Genomic DNA, 15,864 nt, shown 5'->3' on the forward strand with positions numbered 1-15,864 from the left:
ATGCTGAAAAAGAGCACTGTGTGTTCTCTGAGGTGCTGTCAGCTCCTGATTTTTCCTTCCATGGCTCTGGGGAATGCTGTTGGGGCAGCTGATGAGTGTATAATGTTATGGGGGAAAGATGCTTCAAAGGCCTGAAATAATAATTTAAGGCTGTGCTGTTTTGACCTCTGAGTGAAATCAGTTTGGCTGGGGTTGTATGTGACTTCTACATCATAGCCAGCAAAAGGATCTGAGTTTATTCTGAGGATACCTGCGTGGAAATTCACTTGGAAAGCTGAAAACAGCCCTTCTGAGAAACATTCCTGTGAACTTTATGTGCACTAACAAAGGATTGTACAACACTCTCCTACTGCAGCATTTTTTAAAGGAGGCATTGAAATTCTAATCGCTCTTATTCAGTGTTCTCACTGTAACAGCTGTTGCTTTGCAGTAATAAAAAATGCTGTATTTTGGAGAAATAGCTACTGTTGGTCAACTCACTGCTCCTATTATGCTGGGTTGTAAAGACAGCCTTATTTAAAGACTGTGCTAGTTTAGTGTCCTGTACAGGGTTATAAACAATTTATTTTTTTTTAAACTGTTTTCTGTATGGAAAATTACATGATTTATTTATGGAAAAGGCTTTGTTAGTGTTGGACTTCGATCTTGGTTTGTATTGCATGCTGTATTTAGCTTAGTTTAAGGGTGTGATGAGGCCCAACTTTCTTGGGTCTCGACTCACCAGGTAGAGGGAAAGCCAATATAAATTTATGGTAAAATACTTACATTTAGGGAAACTGAAGTGTTTGCATCCCCCCCTCCCCACAATGCTATGTGTGATTTTTGGAGTGTTCTGGAGAAGGAGATGGACTCAATAATCTTTTTGGATCTCTTCCACCTCAGGATGTCCTGTGATCCTTACACAGCTTTAAATAATCCCAGAGACCCGAGGTGGGTCAGAGCAGAGCCCTGGGTCAGCACACCGAGGTGCAGAGATCTGGCTTAGTGATGCTCCAGGGGATTCTCCTGCAGGAATATGGCCCAGGAGGTTCCTTTCTCTTGGGAAAGATCCATATCTCTTTTCTGAATAGCTGTTATTAATGTTATTTTACATTGGACACGGGAGCTTAGTGGGATCTTGACGCTGTCTTCATCACAGCCTTCATTTCTGAAGAAACGGTGGCTTGAGGGCCTATTTTTAAGTCATTGGCTCCTTTTTTGGTTATCAAAGTCAGGGTAGCAGAAGCCAGGCATAAGAACAAAATTAGCCACAGGATCTGTTCAATTATCAGGCTGCAGATTATTTCCTCTCAGCCCCCCCCCCTGACCCCTCCCCCCTGCCCTCCCCCCCCCTCACCTCCGTGCCCGAGCCCCCCCCCCCCCCCCGCCCCCCCTCCCCTCCCCCCTCCCCGCAGCTGCTGCGCTGGAGCTGCCGCCTTCCCTTGCACACCGGGAGATGGGAGGTCAGGATTTCAGAATGTCAATCTTCACAATGTCTGCTGGTCTGTTCTCAGCTTCCCTGATACCCTGCTCGCTTCTGTTTCCCTGGCAGATGGGGAGAGCTCCAGGACGAAGACGAGGAGCGCGGTGTCGGTGCGGGAGGGCCAGGGCGTCGTGCTGCTCTGTGGGACCCCGCCCCGGGCAGGAGGTAAGGGCGACCCTCGGGGCTGCTTGGACGGGCTAAAAATCAGAATTATAACAAAATCTGAGTTCAGAAGTCAACACAGGGAGGAAGAAACCAAAAAGGAGGGAGGAGGGAAGTATTTAAGGGGATTTACGTTTATCTTGAAATGCCTTTCTAGTTCCTCGTAATTTCTGTGCACTTAATGTGTCTGATTTTTATGGGATTTCCTGTAATTAAGGGACTATCTTCTGGAGTTACATTCTGCCCAATTTCACAATTGCTGAGCCTCGCTGAATCCAGTTTTCCCTGTGAGCAGACAGTTGCAGAGAGGTGTTGATTGTCTTTAACAGTGCTGGTGTCTGCCTGTGTTCTTGCAATCAAGACATTCTGTGGTGGGATGGAATGATGCTCTGTAATTTAAACCACTGCTGCACTGAGGGGGTGAGAAAAGTGGATATATGGATTTTTGGTGGACCAAAAGTTGCAAGTGTATTTCATCTCTCATTCTGCATCTTCAGTCTTTGACTAATTGCTCTTAAGCCTCAAATAATAGCTGAAAGGAACTGGTTTTACTGTTTTTAATTGATACAGTGTCATTATTGAAGGGCTGTGATGTTAAACATTAGGTTTGATTGCAAAGACAAGGTAATAGAAGCTAGACATTATATTCAATAATATAGGTGTTGTGGCCTCATAAATTTGACAGAGTCCAAGCAGACACAGCCATAAAATGGCAATTTTACAACTGTCTGAGCTTGCAGAATTTTTCCTCTTCTAAACTGATACATGCTCCTAAATCATCTTTATAGCCTTACAACAGCTTTGTCTTTCAGCAGCTGAGAAAATGGGTCGTTCTCCCAGCTATCTGTAAGAATTAGAATGATTAAATTTTCCTTCTAGATGCAGTGGCAAAGCCTGAGCTGCCCCAGCTGTTCTGGCAGCTGTGTCCTGTGTGTGGGTTTACACCCAGAGCTGATGGCCAAGCTGAGGCAGCGCTGCCTGACTCTGGCAAGGTTTGGGTTTGAGGTGTGGGACAGGAGGTGATGCCAGACGTGCTCATGGTGCTGAGAACAGTGGCTGGAAGAGGTGAGAATTCCTCTTGCAGTCAGCAGATGGGAGGTGATTGACACCCCCACACTAATTGTGGTATTCATGTAAAAACCAGAGCTGAGCGCTCCCAGAATCACCAAAAGGGACTGAGAGCTGGTCCCAGGATTATTTCAAATCCTTGAACATGTCTGAGAGTTGGAGGATTCAGTGTGAAAGTTTTCAGGAGACGTGGAGCAAGGTGGAAGGAAATGCTCCTCCTCTCTTCACTGAAAGGAAGCTGTGGTGACACCAAGCACGCAGTGCCCCTGGCAGGGTGGGATGCAGGGCAGGAGGTCTGGGGTGAAACATCCAGCCAGGAAGCAGAAATGGTTTGTTAGGAAGAGCAGGGATGGTTTAGGACCAGCTGACCTGGCCTGAGGGATGTTCAGCCCTTTCCAGATCAGTGATCTGACATTTCTTTTCTTTTTTTTTTTTTTTTTTTTTTTACTTTGAGTCTGTATTTATTGCACTGAGCTATCAAATAATTCCAGACAATTCTAATTCCAAAAACCTTCTCCACCAGTTTGTTTCCTCTCCCCCTGTAGCCCCAAAAATACTCTGCTTTTGTTTTCTGGTGTTTTGTGCAGTTGCTTAGATCTTGCTAACTTAATTGCACTTATTTCTTGCATTCTCTGTAAAGAGTCTGAAAGAAGAGACTTGATTAAATAGTGATTATTCCTCCATGTACAGCATCCCAGTTACAATAGAAACCTGTGTTCATCCCCAAAGAAATGCCAGCTTACAGTATGGAACAAGAAAATTGCTTCCCTTCTACAATTTATCATGTTTTTTCCCTTGCTTGTCTTAGGCACAGATATTTACATAAGTCATAGGAATGTTTCTTTTCAACAGGGAGCAAATTATCCCTGCAGTTAACAGTGGTTTTGTCCTTTTGAGTGTGCAGTTCCAGCTCCACTGGGGTGTGGACATCCGGCATTAATCCAGCAATGAAACTCCATTTACGAATCACAAACCATTCCAATACTTTCTTTAGAGTTACTGCATTTCCCCTTTCTGGATATTAAATAAAATTCCCTTTTTTTAGCAGTCTTATTTGGGGTTTATTGACTGGAAGATTTGGTAAATGACTGGCTTTCAGTGTGAAGACTTTCCCCCCAGATATTTTTCTGATCCAGGCTGGTTTTATGTTAAATACTCTAAGTTGTATCATAATTGAGCAGTGATGTTTGGATAATTAAAATGGTCATCTGTCATCATTCTGCATGGCCATACTTCTGGATCTTTGAATTCTGTTATGGGGAACCTGTTAAAATACTCATTATTTGCTACCAAAAATTAGTAAATCATCTCACCCACATACTCAAAATAATATAAAAAATGGATTTATGTAGCTCTCCTGCCACTTTTCCAGTTGTTACAACCATTAAATCACACTGAAATCTCTACAGCTATTTTGACTTTTTGCTGTTTTACTGTTGTGTCTTTAATGGTTTTAAAGAGCTGTCGATCCAACAAAAATCTCAATATCCCAAACTTAATGTTGGACACAGTTAATGTGCAGCTGGTTAAAAAACATTCATGTGATGCTAATTTTTGCCCATTCTGCCAAGAATGGGAAAAGCTAGACATATGGAGATCTAAAAATGATTTTTCTCAGCTATTGATTTTGTTCCAAAATTGGTATCTAACGAATGACAAAGCCCTCAGTAAAGCAAATCTGAGTTCCTGTAGGGTTTTACCTCCTGTTACTAACGTGCTGTATTGTGATTATTGTGTAGCTTTTCTTCAGCTGTTATTTCTGTTTCTGTGTATTGTGATTTATATTTGTTTAGTACAGTCAGTTTTCCTCATCTGACATTGATTTTGGATTTATGAGGTATTTCTACTCTTCAGTCAGTCCTTTTGTGTTGTCTGGGGTGATTTAAAGCTGCTTTAAACACAGAGAAAAAGATGATTTTTAATGGTAGAAGTGAAGATTTGCTTGATGGTTATTTGAACATTTCAACAAATTTTAGTTTGCCTGAAAAAACTCAACATTAGTTTTACACTGATATCCTGCTGCATTATTCCCATGGGGAACGTGACCATAACCCAGGAAAACTTCAATAAATAACAAGAATTTCATGGAGCTGATGAGCCATTGATTGGAAATTGCAGGGAAACTCTGCTTTATTCCTAATTAGCCTTGTGTGCTCTGTGTTCCTGTTTCCTGCAGTATGGCAGGGATGTTCCTACGTGGATAAAGCAGCAAAGATTTCTCCTTCCTCTTCACATAACTCCCTGATAAATGTATGTTTAATCCATAAATGAGGCTGGATTTGAAGGACAGGGATCAATTCAGCTCACAGCATATTGTGTCAGAGTTGTGACATGCTGGTAGGAAATAATATTAGATCATGGAAAAATAGATCCCAATTTATTGCTCAGTGTTTGAGATGACAAATCCTTCACTGAATAATGTCATGTCTGTTCCAAATGAGTGTTTAGACTTGCAAATTTTTGCTCGTGTCTCTTGTATTGCCATTTGGAGACCTGCAAGTTCCAGCAGGGCTCTGCTTCATGAATAACGTGGCATGGGAAGAGTCTCAGATGCCAGAAATGTTTGGATGCTTTGATTGCTTCTCTTCTGCACCTCTTAAATAGCAACAAAGTGCTATTTCTCAGGGAACTGTAAGTTGAATTAATTTTACGTATTTGGCATTGGAAACATTTCATACCTTCAATGCAAAGTTAAACAGGTGCAACTGCAGAATATGATTTCTTTCCTGCTGCACATCAGTATTTTGTGGAAAGGCTTGGGTTGGAAAAGACCTGGAAAGATCTGATTCCAGCCCTGCCATGTCAGGGACACCTCCCACCGTCCCAGGCTGCTCCCAGCCCTGGGCACTGCCAGGGATCCAGGGACAGCCCCAGCTGCTCTGGGAATTCTGTGCCAGGGCTGCCCACCCTCCCAGGGAAGGATTTCTTCCCAATATCCCATCTAAACTCCCCTTTCAGCATCCTGCTTTTGCACCTTGGCTTCCTGCTTTCATTGCAGGTTGTGGATGACACACGTCTGGGCATCAGCAATAAATCACACTCGCAGAGCTTCTTGCACAAAAATGTATTTTAAGGAGAGTGGTACCTTGAATATTGTAGGAGCACTGGCCTTAATAATGGCTCCATAGTGTTCCTTTGCTGTTTCAATCTGCCAAGGAGAAATGGCATTTTTATTTAAAAACATATTTCTCAATAGTCCTGCTGGTGTCATCATCATCATCTGCACAAATTTCAGCTGACAGTTTGAAATCAAATGGTACCTGAGAGACACTTGTGTTTGTCCATATGAGAGGAAATAATACATGTTCACAGCTGGATCTTCCAATGATTTCTACCTGCCAGAGCATTATTTTCACCACCAGAACCAAACCAATGCTGCAGACAAACTCTGCTAGGCACTTTGTCAAACACACTCCTTTTCCTTTTGATAAACCTGTGCTCCAGGCTGAAATTAATATATCTTATTTATATATTTGTGCACCATCTTCAGTTGCTTTATAATGAGTGTTTTTTAAGCTGTCACAGAGATGGGTAAGTGACCTAAGAAGCTTTCAGAAGTTTCTTACCCCAAAATCTTAAAGAACTCATTAACTCCACGTTCCATTGTGGGGTATCTCTTGGAAGAATGGGGGGATGGAAAGAAAAAGGGAGAAGTAGATTAGGAAGAACCAAATTGCAAGAAAAAAATTAAGGCTGAACCATTTCACTTACCCAGTCCCAGGTATCTCAGTTAAGCCTTGGGGAAAAGAGGAGAACACTGGAGACAATAACTGCATTTGGCTCTCCACCAAGTTCATGTTTATCCCTAAATTGTGACTGTGGGGTATTTCTCCTCCAGCTCTCCATTATCTTCTCTAGTAAAATATTTGGGTTTTTCTTTGGGAACAGGATAATTGATGAGGAAGAGGCAGGAGGGAGGTGGCTGCAGTCCCAGCACACATTCCCAGCTGATCCCAGTGCTCCGAACAAGAGTGCTGAAGGGAACTTTTGTTTCTCACAAGGGTTTTATCAAGTACCTTCTCCTAAAGGAGTGCAAGAGTACCAAATGAAAGTGGCACTAATTACTGCTTCCACTTATAAATATTGGTGCTTTACTTTGGAGGTTGACTCCTGGATATTTCCATTAGTTTCCCTTGGTTTATGTCCCTAATATTTAACATTCACAAGAAATCAGATTTATTTTAGTTCAGCAATAAACTAAACTATCGCCTTTTTTATCCTCAAAATTATTATAGGCAGGAAGCAATTTAAAATACTTCCAGCTATTGAAAAAGCACAACAGAGTTCTGGAAATGCTCTCAGCAATTAAATGTAAAGTTCTAGGGAGGTGATTAAAAGAACAATTTGTCACTTGAAATGGATCTGGCTAATGGGGATGTATTTACATATTGCTTCCTAAAGCACTTTCTTACTTTTCTGCCTGCTTCCAGAGTGGGAGCAGTGTGCTGAGAGCCAGGACACTCGGAGTGATGCAGCGAGTCTGGAACAATTAGTGCAGAAAGGCGATAAAGAGAAACCAGCCCGTCCCTGGCGCAGCTCCGGGGGAAGAGAAATGGGGTTTTTTATTCAGCACTGGAAGCCAGGCACGGCAGAGCTGTTCTGTCAGGCTCTCATTAACATCTGGGCTTCCTTGGCAGCAGCAGGGGATGTTGAACCTGCCAGCTGAGGAGCTCTCAGGGATTAAAGGCTGAGTTGGGGCTGGAGGCTGCTCCTGGCTGATGGTCCCTGTCCAGCAGGCAGGGCACGTGCTGAGCCCTTCTCCAGGGAATGGGCTCCTTGGAATTGCACTTGGTGTTAATAAAGAAATCTGCTGCCAGTCTGGAACACCTGCTTCCCAAGGATGAGCCTAGAAATGTTGGTGTTTTAATTACTTTAATAAGTGGTGAGCGTTGGTGCTTTGAATGATTTAGGAAAGCTCTGGGAATTTTGAAGAATGGGGAACAAGGGATCTTTAGTGGCTGTTTGACATCCCTGTGGCAGCTGAGCACAGCTCATTCATTCAGTCTGATCTGAAAATCAGAATTCAGATGGATTTTCAGATCATTCCTTGTGTGCAGGTACCTCTTGGCCAGGGCTGTGCTCTAGGCTGGGGGACAGCAGAGAAAAGAACAGTTTAGTATTTTTGAAGAATTACATCTGTTTTTATATCAAACTAAAGCTCATTCCAAAATCGAAAAAACAAGTGGACTCTTACCCTGTTTCATTTAAAAGTGAAAATCAGGTTTTAGCCTGAAGTAGGAACAATTGCGAGATATTGTGTGTCTCACTGCTCTCATTGTTCTGGGCTGCTCCATCCACAGAGGTTGCATGCCTGATTACCTGCACAGCAGGCTGAAAATTGATCTGGTATATTTTAGCTATCAAATAATTCACCTTCTATGCCAAAACAATTAATGTTGTACATTATTTTCAAATCAGAGTGTTGCCATTATCCTCTGGAATAAAATTAATTTCTGGGGATACATTCTTCACTTTTTGTAGCTGGACTTGCATTCCCATCACACAGTTTACATTTTGTATAAACAAAAATTCAGCTAGAAGAGGAGTTCTTCAGAGTTCAGGTGAAATTTCAGTGGCTGGGAAAACACTGCCCCTATTTTAAGCAGATCCTCCTGTCTCACATCATTCCTGGAGGCCACAATTCAAGCCCTGCTAGAGAGGTTTTGTAATTACCATTATTTTTATATACAAAATGTGAAGAAAAAGGCCAACCCAGATGATTCTCTGAAGTGTGACTGCAGCTAAAGACTTTTTCAGTATCAGTGATAGAACTTCTTGAATGCCAGCAGCCCAGGATCCCCCTTGAAAATGCAGCCTGAGCATTGCTTTGGGTTGTTTTTCCCAGCTGGACATACCTAGGATAGTTTTAAATTTCTGGGCATTGAATGTGTGCAAGAATATAACCCTAAACCCTTGAAATTGTGTACAGTTTATATCTATAATAATATATAATATTTTTATATATAATATAATATAATAATATATAATAATATTTATATATATAATATTCAGAACTGGTTTTTCATTGCCCAAATGCTGCCATTTCTGACAGTGGCACCTCGTGACATTTTCAGCTCCAGTTTACACATATGTTATGGGAGCACATAAACACCTTGTCCTACGCCTCCAGAGCAGAAGATTTTTATTTGGAAGGCAACCTTTAATGTTTGCCAGAAGAAATGAGGGAGATGTTCTTGTTTTATGGTACAGAGAAGGGATCACCAGGAGCAGCTGGTGCTGGGGGCTTGCCCAGAGGAGGATGGGGGTGCTCAAGGTGATGAACTGAGTGCAGGAAAATTGGCCCAAGTAAGAAAAGAAAAGTATTGAGGAGAAGTTTGAAGTTATTTACGTAAAATAAAACAGATTATACCCCTGGGAGCACTCACATTCCAGTATCCCAATCAGCAAGAGCTGACATTATTTCTGCAAATAGTGGATAAAATGAATTTTGAATTGTCCTCCTCCTTTTGATCATTGGTCTGTGTGCCTTTTTTTCTTCCCCTAAACTTCTGCTTTTCCAACTTCCTGAATTTAATTATGGTTTGGGATTTCCACCACTGCTGTTGTCATTTAAATTCTGTTTGCAGGAAGTAAAATCACTGTGGTTCTGTAAATGATCTCCCAGTGAAATGTTTCAGTCTCACTTAGAAGAAACACGTAATTTCTTTAAATTCTATATTTTTAAAATTCTTTTAAACATAATTTAAAGCCGTATTTTCAAAAGGATGTGCATAAACTTAAGGCTTGACCTTGAACATAGTTAAAAAGCAATAAATGTGTGGATTTTACCCCATTATGTTCCTTTAGCAACAGTAATTTGGGGATTTTTTTAAGGTTCATAAATAGCAGGAAATGACCCTGGTAAACCTCAAAGGCCATGGTGATTTAATTGTTGAATTTCATAAAGAATTCAGGTTTAAAAATGACAGGTAATTTTATAAGCATTTTTTAATTGGGCACTTAGGTGCACAAAAGGAACAATGTGAACATGCTGAGTGTGTTGGAGACTGCAGAGTAAATAATAATCAAATAATGCAAAATAAAGAGAAGCCGCCAACCAAGATGTAGTAAACAAATAAAAATTGAGTAATAACTGTAATTTCCAATACCTTATCCATGTATGGTCACCAAATAAGGAAAAAAATGCATTGGAAAGCAAAGGCTTAGAACTCAGAGGAAGCCCAGGAGAGACATATTACTTCCATTTATAACAGAAAATCAACTGAAAACTTGTAATTGACAGAAAGGGAGTGAGTTTGGGTCCCTGGAGGTGCCCTAAGATCAGCAACAGGCAAATGGTGTAAACATAATAAATCACACCACAAGTTGTTTAATATGATTTTTTTTTTATTTGTTATTTATTTATTTTTATTTTTTTTTAAATAAGAATACAGTTTTGTAAAGGGCAATAAATATAAAAGGAGGTGGTGATGGTGGGGCACAGGGATGGAAATACCACAGACTTTTTTTAAGAGAGTCAATTAAAATATGTGTTGAATGGGGAATTAGGTTTCCAGGAGTGTTTTTTCATAGGTTGGGGGATCCAATTAAACTGGAATCCTCTTTGCATGGCTGCCATAATCAGTGACTGATTTCAGTGGGTTTACTCTTGACTTAACCCAATATCACAGGAATGAAATGAAGCTGCTCCTCTTCCTCCTGCATCTCCAGATCTCTCCACCCCCTCACACTGCTCTGGACATCTTTTTTTTTCTTTTTATTTCCTCCTTTTTTTTTTTTTAAGCATGAAATAATATTTTTGAGCAAGGAAACACAAGTGGTTCAATAAATACCAGAGCCAGTAAAGCCTGGTGTCACCAGTTGGGGGTGGCTGAGTTTGGTGTAGAGCTGAAAATGGGTTTTTTTGGTCCCTAACTTGGTGTCAGCCCCTCCTCAGGGCAGTGATCACTGTCTCCACCCAGCTCTTCTGTAGAACAAGTTCTTCTCTGTTTTTTGCCTTTCCCATTGTTATAGATACAGATTATATTGTTGGCTTTTTGCAAATATTAAAATGAATGTCATGTGTATAAGAATGGAAAATTTTGTTGTATTAATATAGTTTCCTTTATTTCTGTTATTGATGAAACTTAGAAATAGTGGCATAATACATATATAATATAATATAATATATGTTATATATGTTAGGCTATGGCATAGTATTAAAATAAAAACTGCTTTTGTTTGTATAACCCAAGACTGAGAAAAAATAGCCAGAGAACTCCTGCATTTGTAAACTGTTTTATCCAGATGAAGACAGCAGTGACCAGAGCTCTGGGGGGAGGAATTTATTGCATTTCTGGTATCAGGGAATGTAAATCTCAATGGCACCAAGAAGATTGATCTATTGGGAAGGGGGCAAGAGAAAACTAAACAGAAGAACACCAAAGATCCTCAGAAGAATGTCTGAATATGTGTGAGAATTTATGGATATGTAGTAGGGTTCTGTTTTTAAGGGACAATCATTTGTTAGTAAGGTGAGCTCTCTTGGCTGAATGCAGAGACACCCAGCCATATCTATATACTTTATTTTTATCTCCTAATTGTCTTTTTATTAAACTTTTAAATTCTATAAAAAAATATGTGAACCTTGTTAAATTCTATAAAAAAATACATGAAAATACATTTTTCACACCATTTAGGAAGACCACCCATTCCTTGCTCCCCAAGACCACGTAGTCCCCTTCAAACTCCTCAGGTGTGCTCTCTTTTTTTCTTTTTTTGAAATAATTCCATGCTTCCCACTGCCCTACTTCCCCCATTATTTCCTGACAAATCCTGGCTGCCTTTCCATGAAAAGTGGCACCTCTGGAGTTCTGGAGGAAGGAATTGTGCTGAAGGCCATTGTTGCTCCTGAGGAGATGCTGCAGGCCCACAGGGGTGATGATCTTGCAGGTCTCTTCCTCCTTATGGAATGTGTTTGACATTAAATATTCCTAAATATGGCAGAATTTTAACTCCTGGGCCTGTTACTGGTTGGCACTTGCTGCTGCTGCAAAATCATCACAGTGGAAGAGGTTTAAATATTGATAGAACAAAATTAAATGCAGTTTAATGACCAACCGTTTCATTTGATGCCTTTTTGGCGTTAGGCAGCCCATAAATATCTTAATTTCATTTACTGAGTGTTTTTTTTCCACCTGTACAGTCTTGCCTTGTGTTAAATTGTCCTGTTGGCTCTGGCAGCCTGGGGAGGTGTTGAGGGCTCAGGATGTGTCACCTTTTCATTTCATGATGCACCCAAATTTGTGCACCCTCGAATTAAACCTGTGCAGGGAGGGCTGATCTCCATTTCGTGGGGGCAGTGCCGATGCTGCAGACACAAAGAGAGGCCAGTCAAGCTGTAATCATTGCTAATTAGCACTTCCAGAAGCTGTAATCTTTGTATAAGTGGCACGTGGGTGAAAAATTATTCCTTGCCTAGAACACCATTAAAAATTTATTTTCCTTTGATGCTGTAGGAAATGAATGAGACAGACACGTGGCCTCGCACAGGAAGAGGCTTTTGCCAATTAAAATTGGGCACAGAAAACTCAGAGTGATGCTCAGAAAACAAAACAAATTTTTTGCCAGATCTCTTTAGTTTATCTTTTGAGGTGTGGGGTTTGTTTTTTTTCCTTCCTTTCAAATAATCATAATGAATGGTAGCGAGGGCTACTTTGCCACATCATACAGAAATGTTTTTAATGAAGTTTTTATGGATTTTTGTATGAAAAAATAGTTTTGCTGTGTGATGAGCCCTACTGGGAATTTAGGCTTCTTTTGACATTCTTAGCACGTGGATACTCCTGTCCTGTTTCTACTGGCTAAGCATCTGGCTGAGGAGTTCAGTAGCTACTGAATGAATAATCTTTCCATTTCAGCAAAGTTTGCTCTCAAATTTGCTGTCTTCTCCTCTTTCCATGCATATTAAATTTAAAAAAAAAAAAGGGGGGAAATTTAAACAAAACCCCCTAACACTGGATTTCTTTTGCCTTTTTTCTTCTGCTGGAGGAGTTGGGGATTTGGGGAAAGAAGTGGGGGGGTTTTCTAGTTTCTGGTACTTTTTCAAATCTGGTTTTCTCAGTCTTTGGCTCTGTTTGTTACACAGTAAAGTATTTTAAATAACGTGATGCCTTCTGTCCCTTTGTGTTCCCCAGAACCTGGAGAAGGCTGGCCTGGAACAGAGGCTGGGCAGAGTTCAGGATAAAGCAGGGATTTACTGAAAGGCCTTAAAGGACACAGCTTGGGCAGCACAAGAGCCTGGCCAGGGCTGCACCCAAGATGGACCCAAAAATGGTCACAAAATGCATGACTGGCCACGAGGTCTCACATTTTTATCGGTTTTGGTCCATCTGTGTATCAGGGTTAATTGTCCAATTACAGCTTCAGGTTATGAAGTGCCATCCTTCTTGTTTTGTCTCTTCAGCCCTCCCTTGTTTCTGCTTTTGTTCTTGTCCTGGGTACCGAGCTAGAGAAGGAATTGTTTTGTCTGCTTGTTCTGTGAAGAGAGATCACTGACACTGAATATGAAGCTCAAAACTACACAGCTAGGGAAAAATATGAAAGCTAAAACTTAAGGCCTCAATGCAATGCTGTCCAATATAGTAATAAAGTGATCTTAGAAGGGGGGAAAAAAGGTGGAAAAACCCTATCAAACATCTTTGCTTGTGTTTTTTCCCCTCCCAGACTTGTCATTTGCCTGGATCTTCAACGAGTACCCCTCGTTTGTGCAGGAGGACAGCCGGCGCTTCGTGTCGCAGGAGACAGGACACCTGTACATCGCCAAGGTGGAGCCCTCAGACGTGGGCAACTACAGCTGTGTGGTGACCAGCACGGCCAGCAGCAGCCCTGTGCTGGGCTCCCCCACGCCCCTGGTGCTGCGTACAGACGGTATGGGGTCACCAGGGATCATCCCCCAGAGATTCTGCCTCTCCAGCCATAAATCCTCACCTGATGTCCAAACATGTTGCAGTCAGCAAGCTCAGGATCTCGTGCAGGGAAGCAGGAGGATTCTGGGGACCAGCATCAAACACCAACAGGACGGGCTCCCAGTTCATGAAACCATTTATTCAGCATGGGAACAAACTCAGGTCCAGAACAGAGAGCCCCAACAGAGGCACAGCAGGGGTTTTTGAGGGACAGAACTCTTAAGGGTTTCCACCTTTGAGGGTGGAGTTCAGGGTCAGGGACCAGTAGAAGCACACCAAGGGAGAACCCCCCAGGGACTCAAACCCAATCAGAGCCCCTGGGCCACCCTTCACAAGGGGTTTGGGGTGGGACAGTGTAACTCTTTGTCATCCCTGAGGCCACTGCCACACAAACATTGGCTGCTTTCTACAAAGATTAACTCTTGCATCCTCGCTCTGCCCCTGATTTCATTGTGTGTCCCTTTATAAGCGGAGTGTGAGAGAAATGAGCTTGATTTTGAATTGCCTTCAAAAATTACCTTCAAAGTTTGACCTTCTCAATTGTCTCCCCCCAGGTGTGATGGGAGAATACGAGCCCAAAATAGAAGTTCAGTTCCCTGAGACGCTCGCAGCAGCCAAAGGCTCCACTGTGAAGCTGGAGTGCTTTGCTCTAGGAAAGTAAGTTTTCATCTTCACTGAAAAGTGGAGCACCTCAGGGTTCACCTGCACAAGAGCTGTGGGGTTCTGGCAGTTGTTCTGGTGTTTTCCCAGCACCTGATTTTGGTCATCACAGCTCCTGCCCTGAAATAAGAGGGCAAAGACTCTTGGAGTGTGTTTTGATTTTGTTTAGGATTAAGATGTGTGTGTTGGCCACACGGGAATTTGTGTTTCTGTTCAAATTAACCTGAGCAGATTCAGTGTGGTTTTGCATACAGCCTTTGAACTAAGTCTGTTTTCTCTGTGCAAGGAAAGGGTGCTGAAGTCTGTGAGAGTGTTGTCTGAATTTTCCTCTTAAATGTCCTTGGTGCTTTCATAATATTGTTCTTTCTTTATAGCCAAAATAAAGATTGAAATGCATTTCTCCTCCGAATGATGCTTCACTCGCAGCTGATGCCTTTTCTCTTTCACAGATGATCTGAAAATGCATTTGTGTTTCTGTAAATGTATTTATTTATCAGTGTGGGGTTTGTTTGCAGGAGTTTCTTGGGTGCCCATATCAGATTGATGACTTGATCACACGCTATTGCCTTGGCTCCCCAGTCAGGGGAGGTTTGCAAATCACAGAATGAAAGGCTGCTGGAGGATGGCAATTCCAAGAGATTTGCCTGGATCCTTCCTTCTTGGAAACCACTGGTAAATCTCACTCGTCCTCAGGGGAGGCCAGTGGTGATTTACAGGAAATTTTGCAATTATTGGGCATTCACAGAGTTACTCCTGACAAATTTGGTGCCACAAATGCAGCGTAGGAATCAGCAGTGAATGCAAATCAGGTGCCAGAGTGTCTGACCATCTGTCATGTACAGTGTGGTTACTGCTTTTAACACAGCCTGTAAGTCACTGCTGAATTTAGTTTGCTTTAAGTATCTCATTATGACAATCAAGGACTTTAAGCAAAACTGTTTAAAATCTCATTACTCTCTCTTTAGCCCTGTGCCTCAGATTAACTGGAGAAGAACTGACGGGCTGCCATTTCCAAGTAAAATAAAGCTGAGGAAATCCAATGGCATGATTGAAATCCCTAATTTCCAGCAGGAGGATGCAGGGCTCTATGAATGCATTACCGAAAACTCCAGAGGCAAAAACATTGCAAGAGGACGTCTCACTTACTATGGTAGGGAATCTCTGTTCTGCCTCCCTCCCACCTTTCTTGACTCATGAAACACAAACTGCTCTGGGCTTCTCTGAAATTTCCAGTTTCTGCAGCTCCATCAGGCATTTGGGCTTAAAAATACACAGCATTTGAAGTGCTCTCAGAAAATGAGAACTTCTGCAGCAGTTTCTTGCTAAGATCTCTAAGAAATGGCTTAAAAACTCACAAGGATTGCTGAGACTAAGGCAGAGTGTGCTTGTGCTTAATTTTTTTTTTCTGGGATGGAAAGACTCCTTTTTTAAAACATTTCTACTTGGTCCATTGGTGAAACCTTCAATTTTAAGTCAATTGGATTTATTTGGGGGATCATTTAGGCCTCCCGTTTATGGGAAGTACAAATTTTGTCTTGCTTTGTGAAGAGATTACTGATGGATATTCTCAATCCTGTGCTTTCAAAACAGCCAATTTTATTTTAC

The 15,864-nt window shown here is 41.6% G+C and overlaps 1 protein-coding gene across 1 annotated transcript in view; it reads left to right on the forward strand.

The window, feature by feature from the left end:
* LOC131574315 (contactin-3-like) overlaps nucleotides 1-15,409 on the forward strand; it is a gene marked incomplete at its 3' end in the record, with an annotated part of 36,859 nt that extends 21,450 nt beyond the window's left edge. The window contains exons 2-5 of the mRNA XM_058828753.1: nucleotides 1,532-1,627; nucleotides 13,358-13,561; nucleotides 14,154-14,256; nucleotides 15,225-15,409. Coding sequence (XP_058684736.1) covers nucleotides 1,532-1,627; nucleotides 13,358-13,561; nucleotides 14,154-14,256; nucleotides 15,225-15,409 — 588 coding nt within the window. The remainder of the gene's footprint in view (nucleotides 1-1,531; nucleotides 1,628-13,357; nucleotides 13,562-14,153; nucleotides 14,257-15,224) is intronic.
* Nucleotides 15,410-15,864: the final 455 nt, after the last annotated feature.

This window comes from Poecile atricapillus, unplaced genomic scaffold (genome assembly GCF_030490865.1).
Source record: "Poecile atricapillus isolate bPoeAtr1 unplaced genomic scaffold, bPoeAtr1.hap1 scaffold_242, whole genome shotgun sequence".
Classification (NCBI taxonomy): Eukaryota; Metazoa; Chordata; class Aves; order Passeriformes; family Paridae; genus Poecile; species Poecile atricapillus.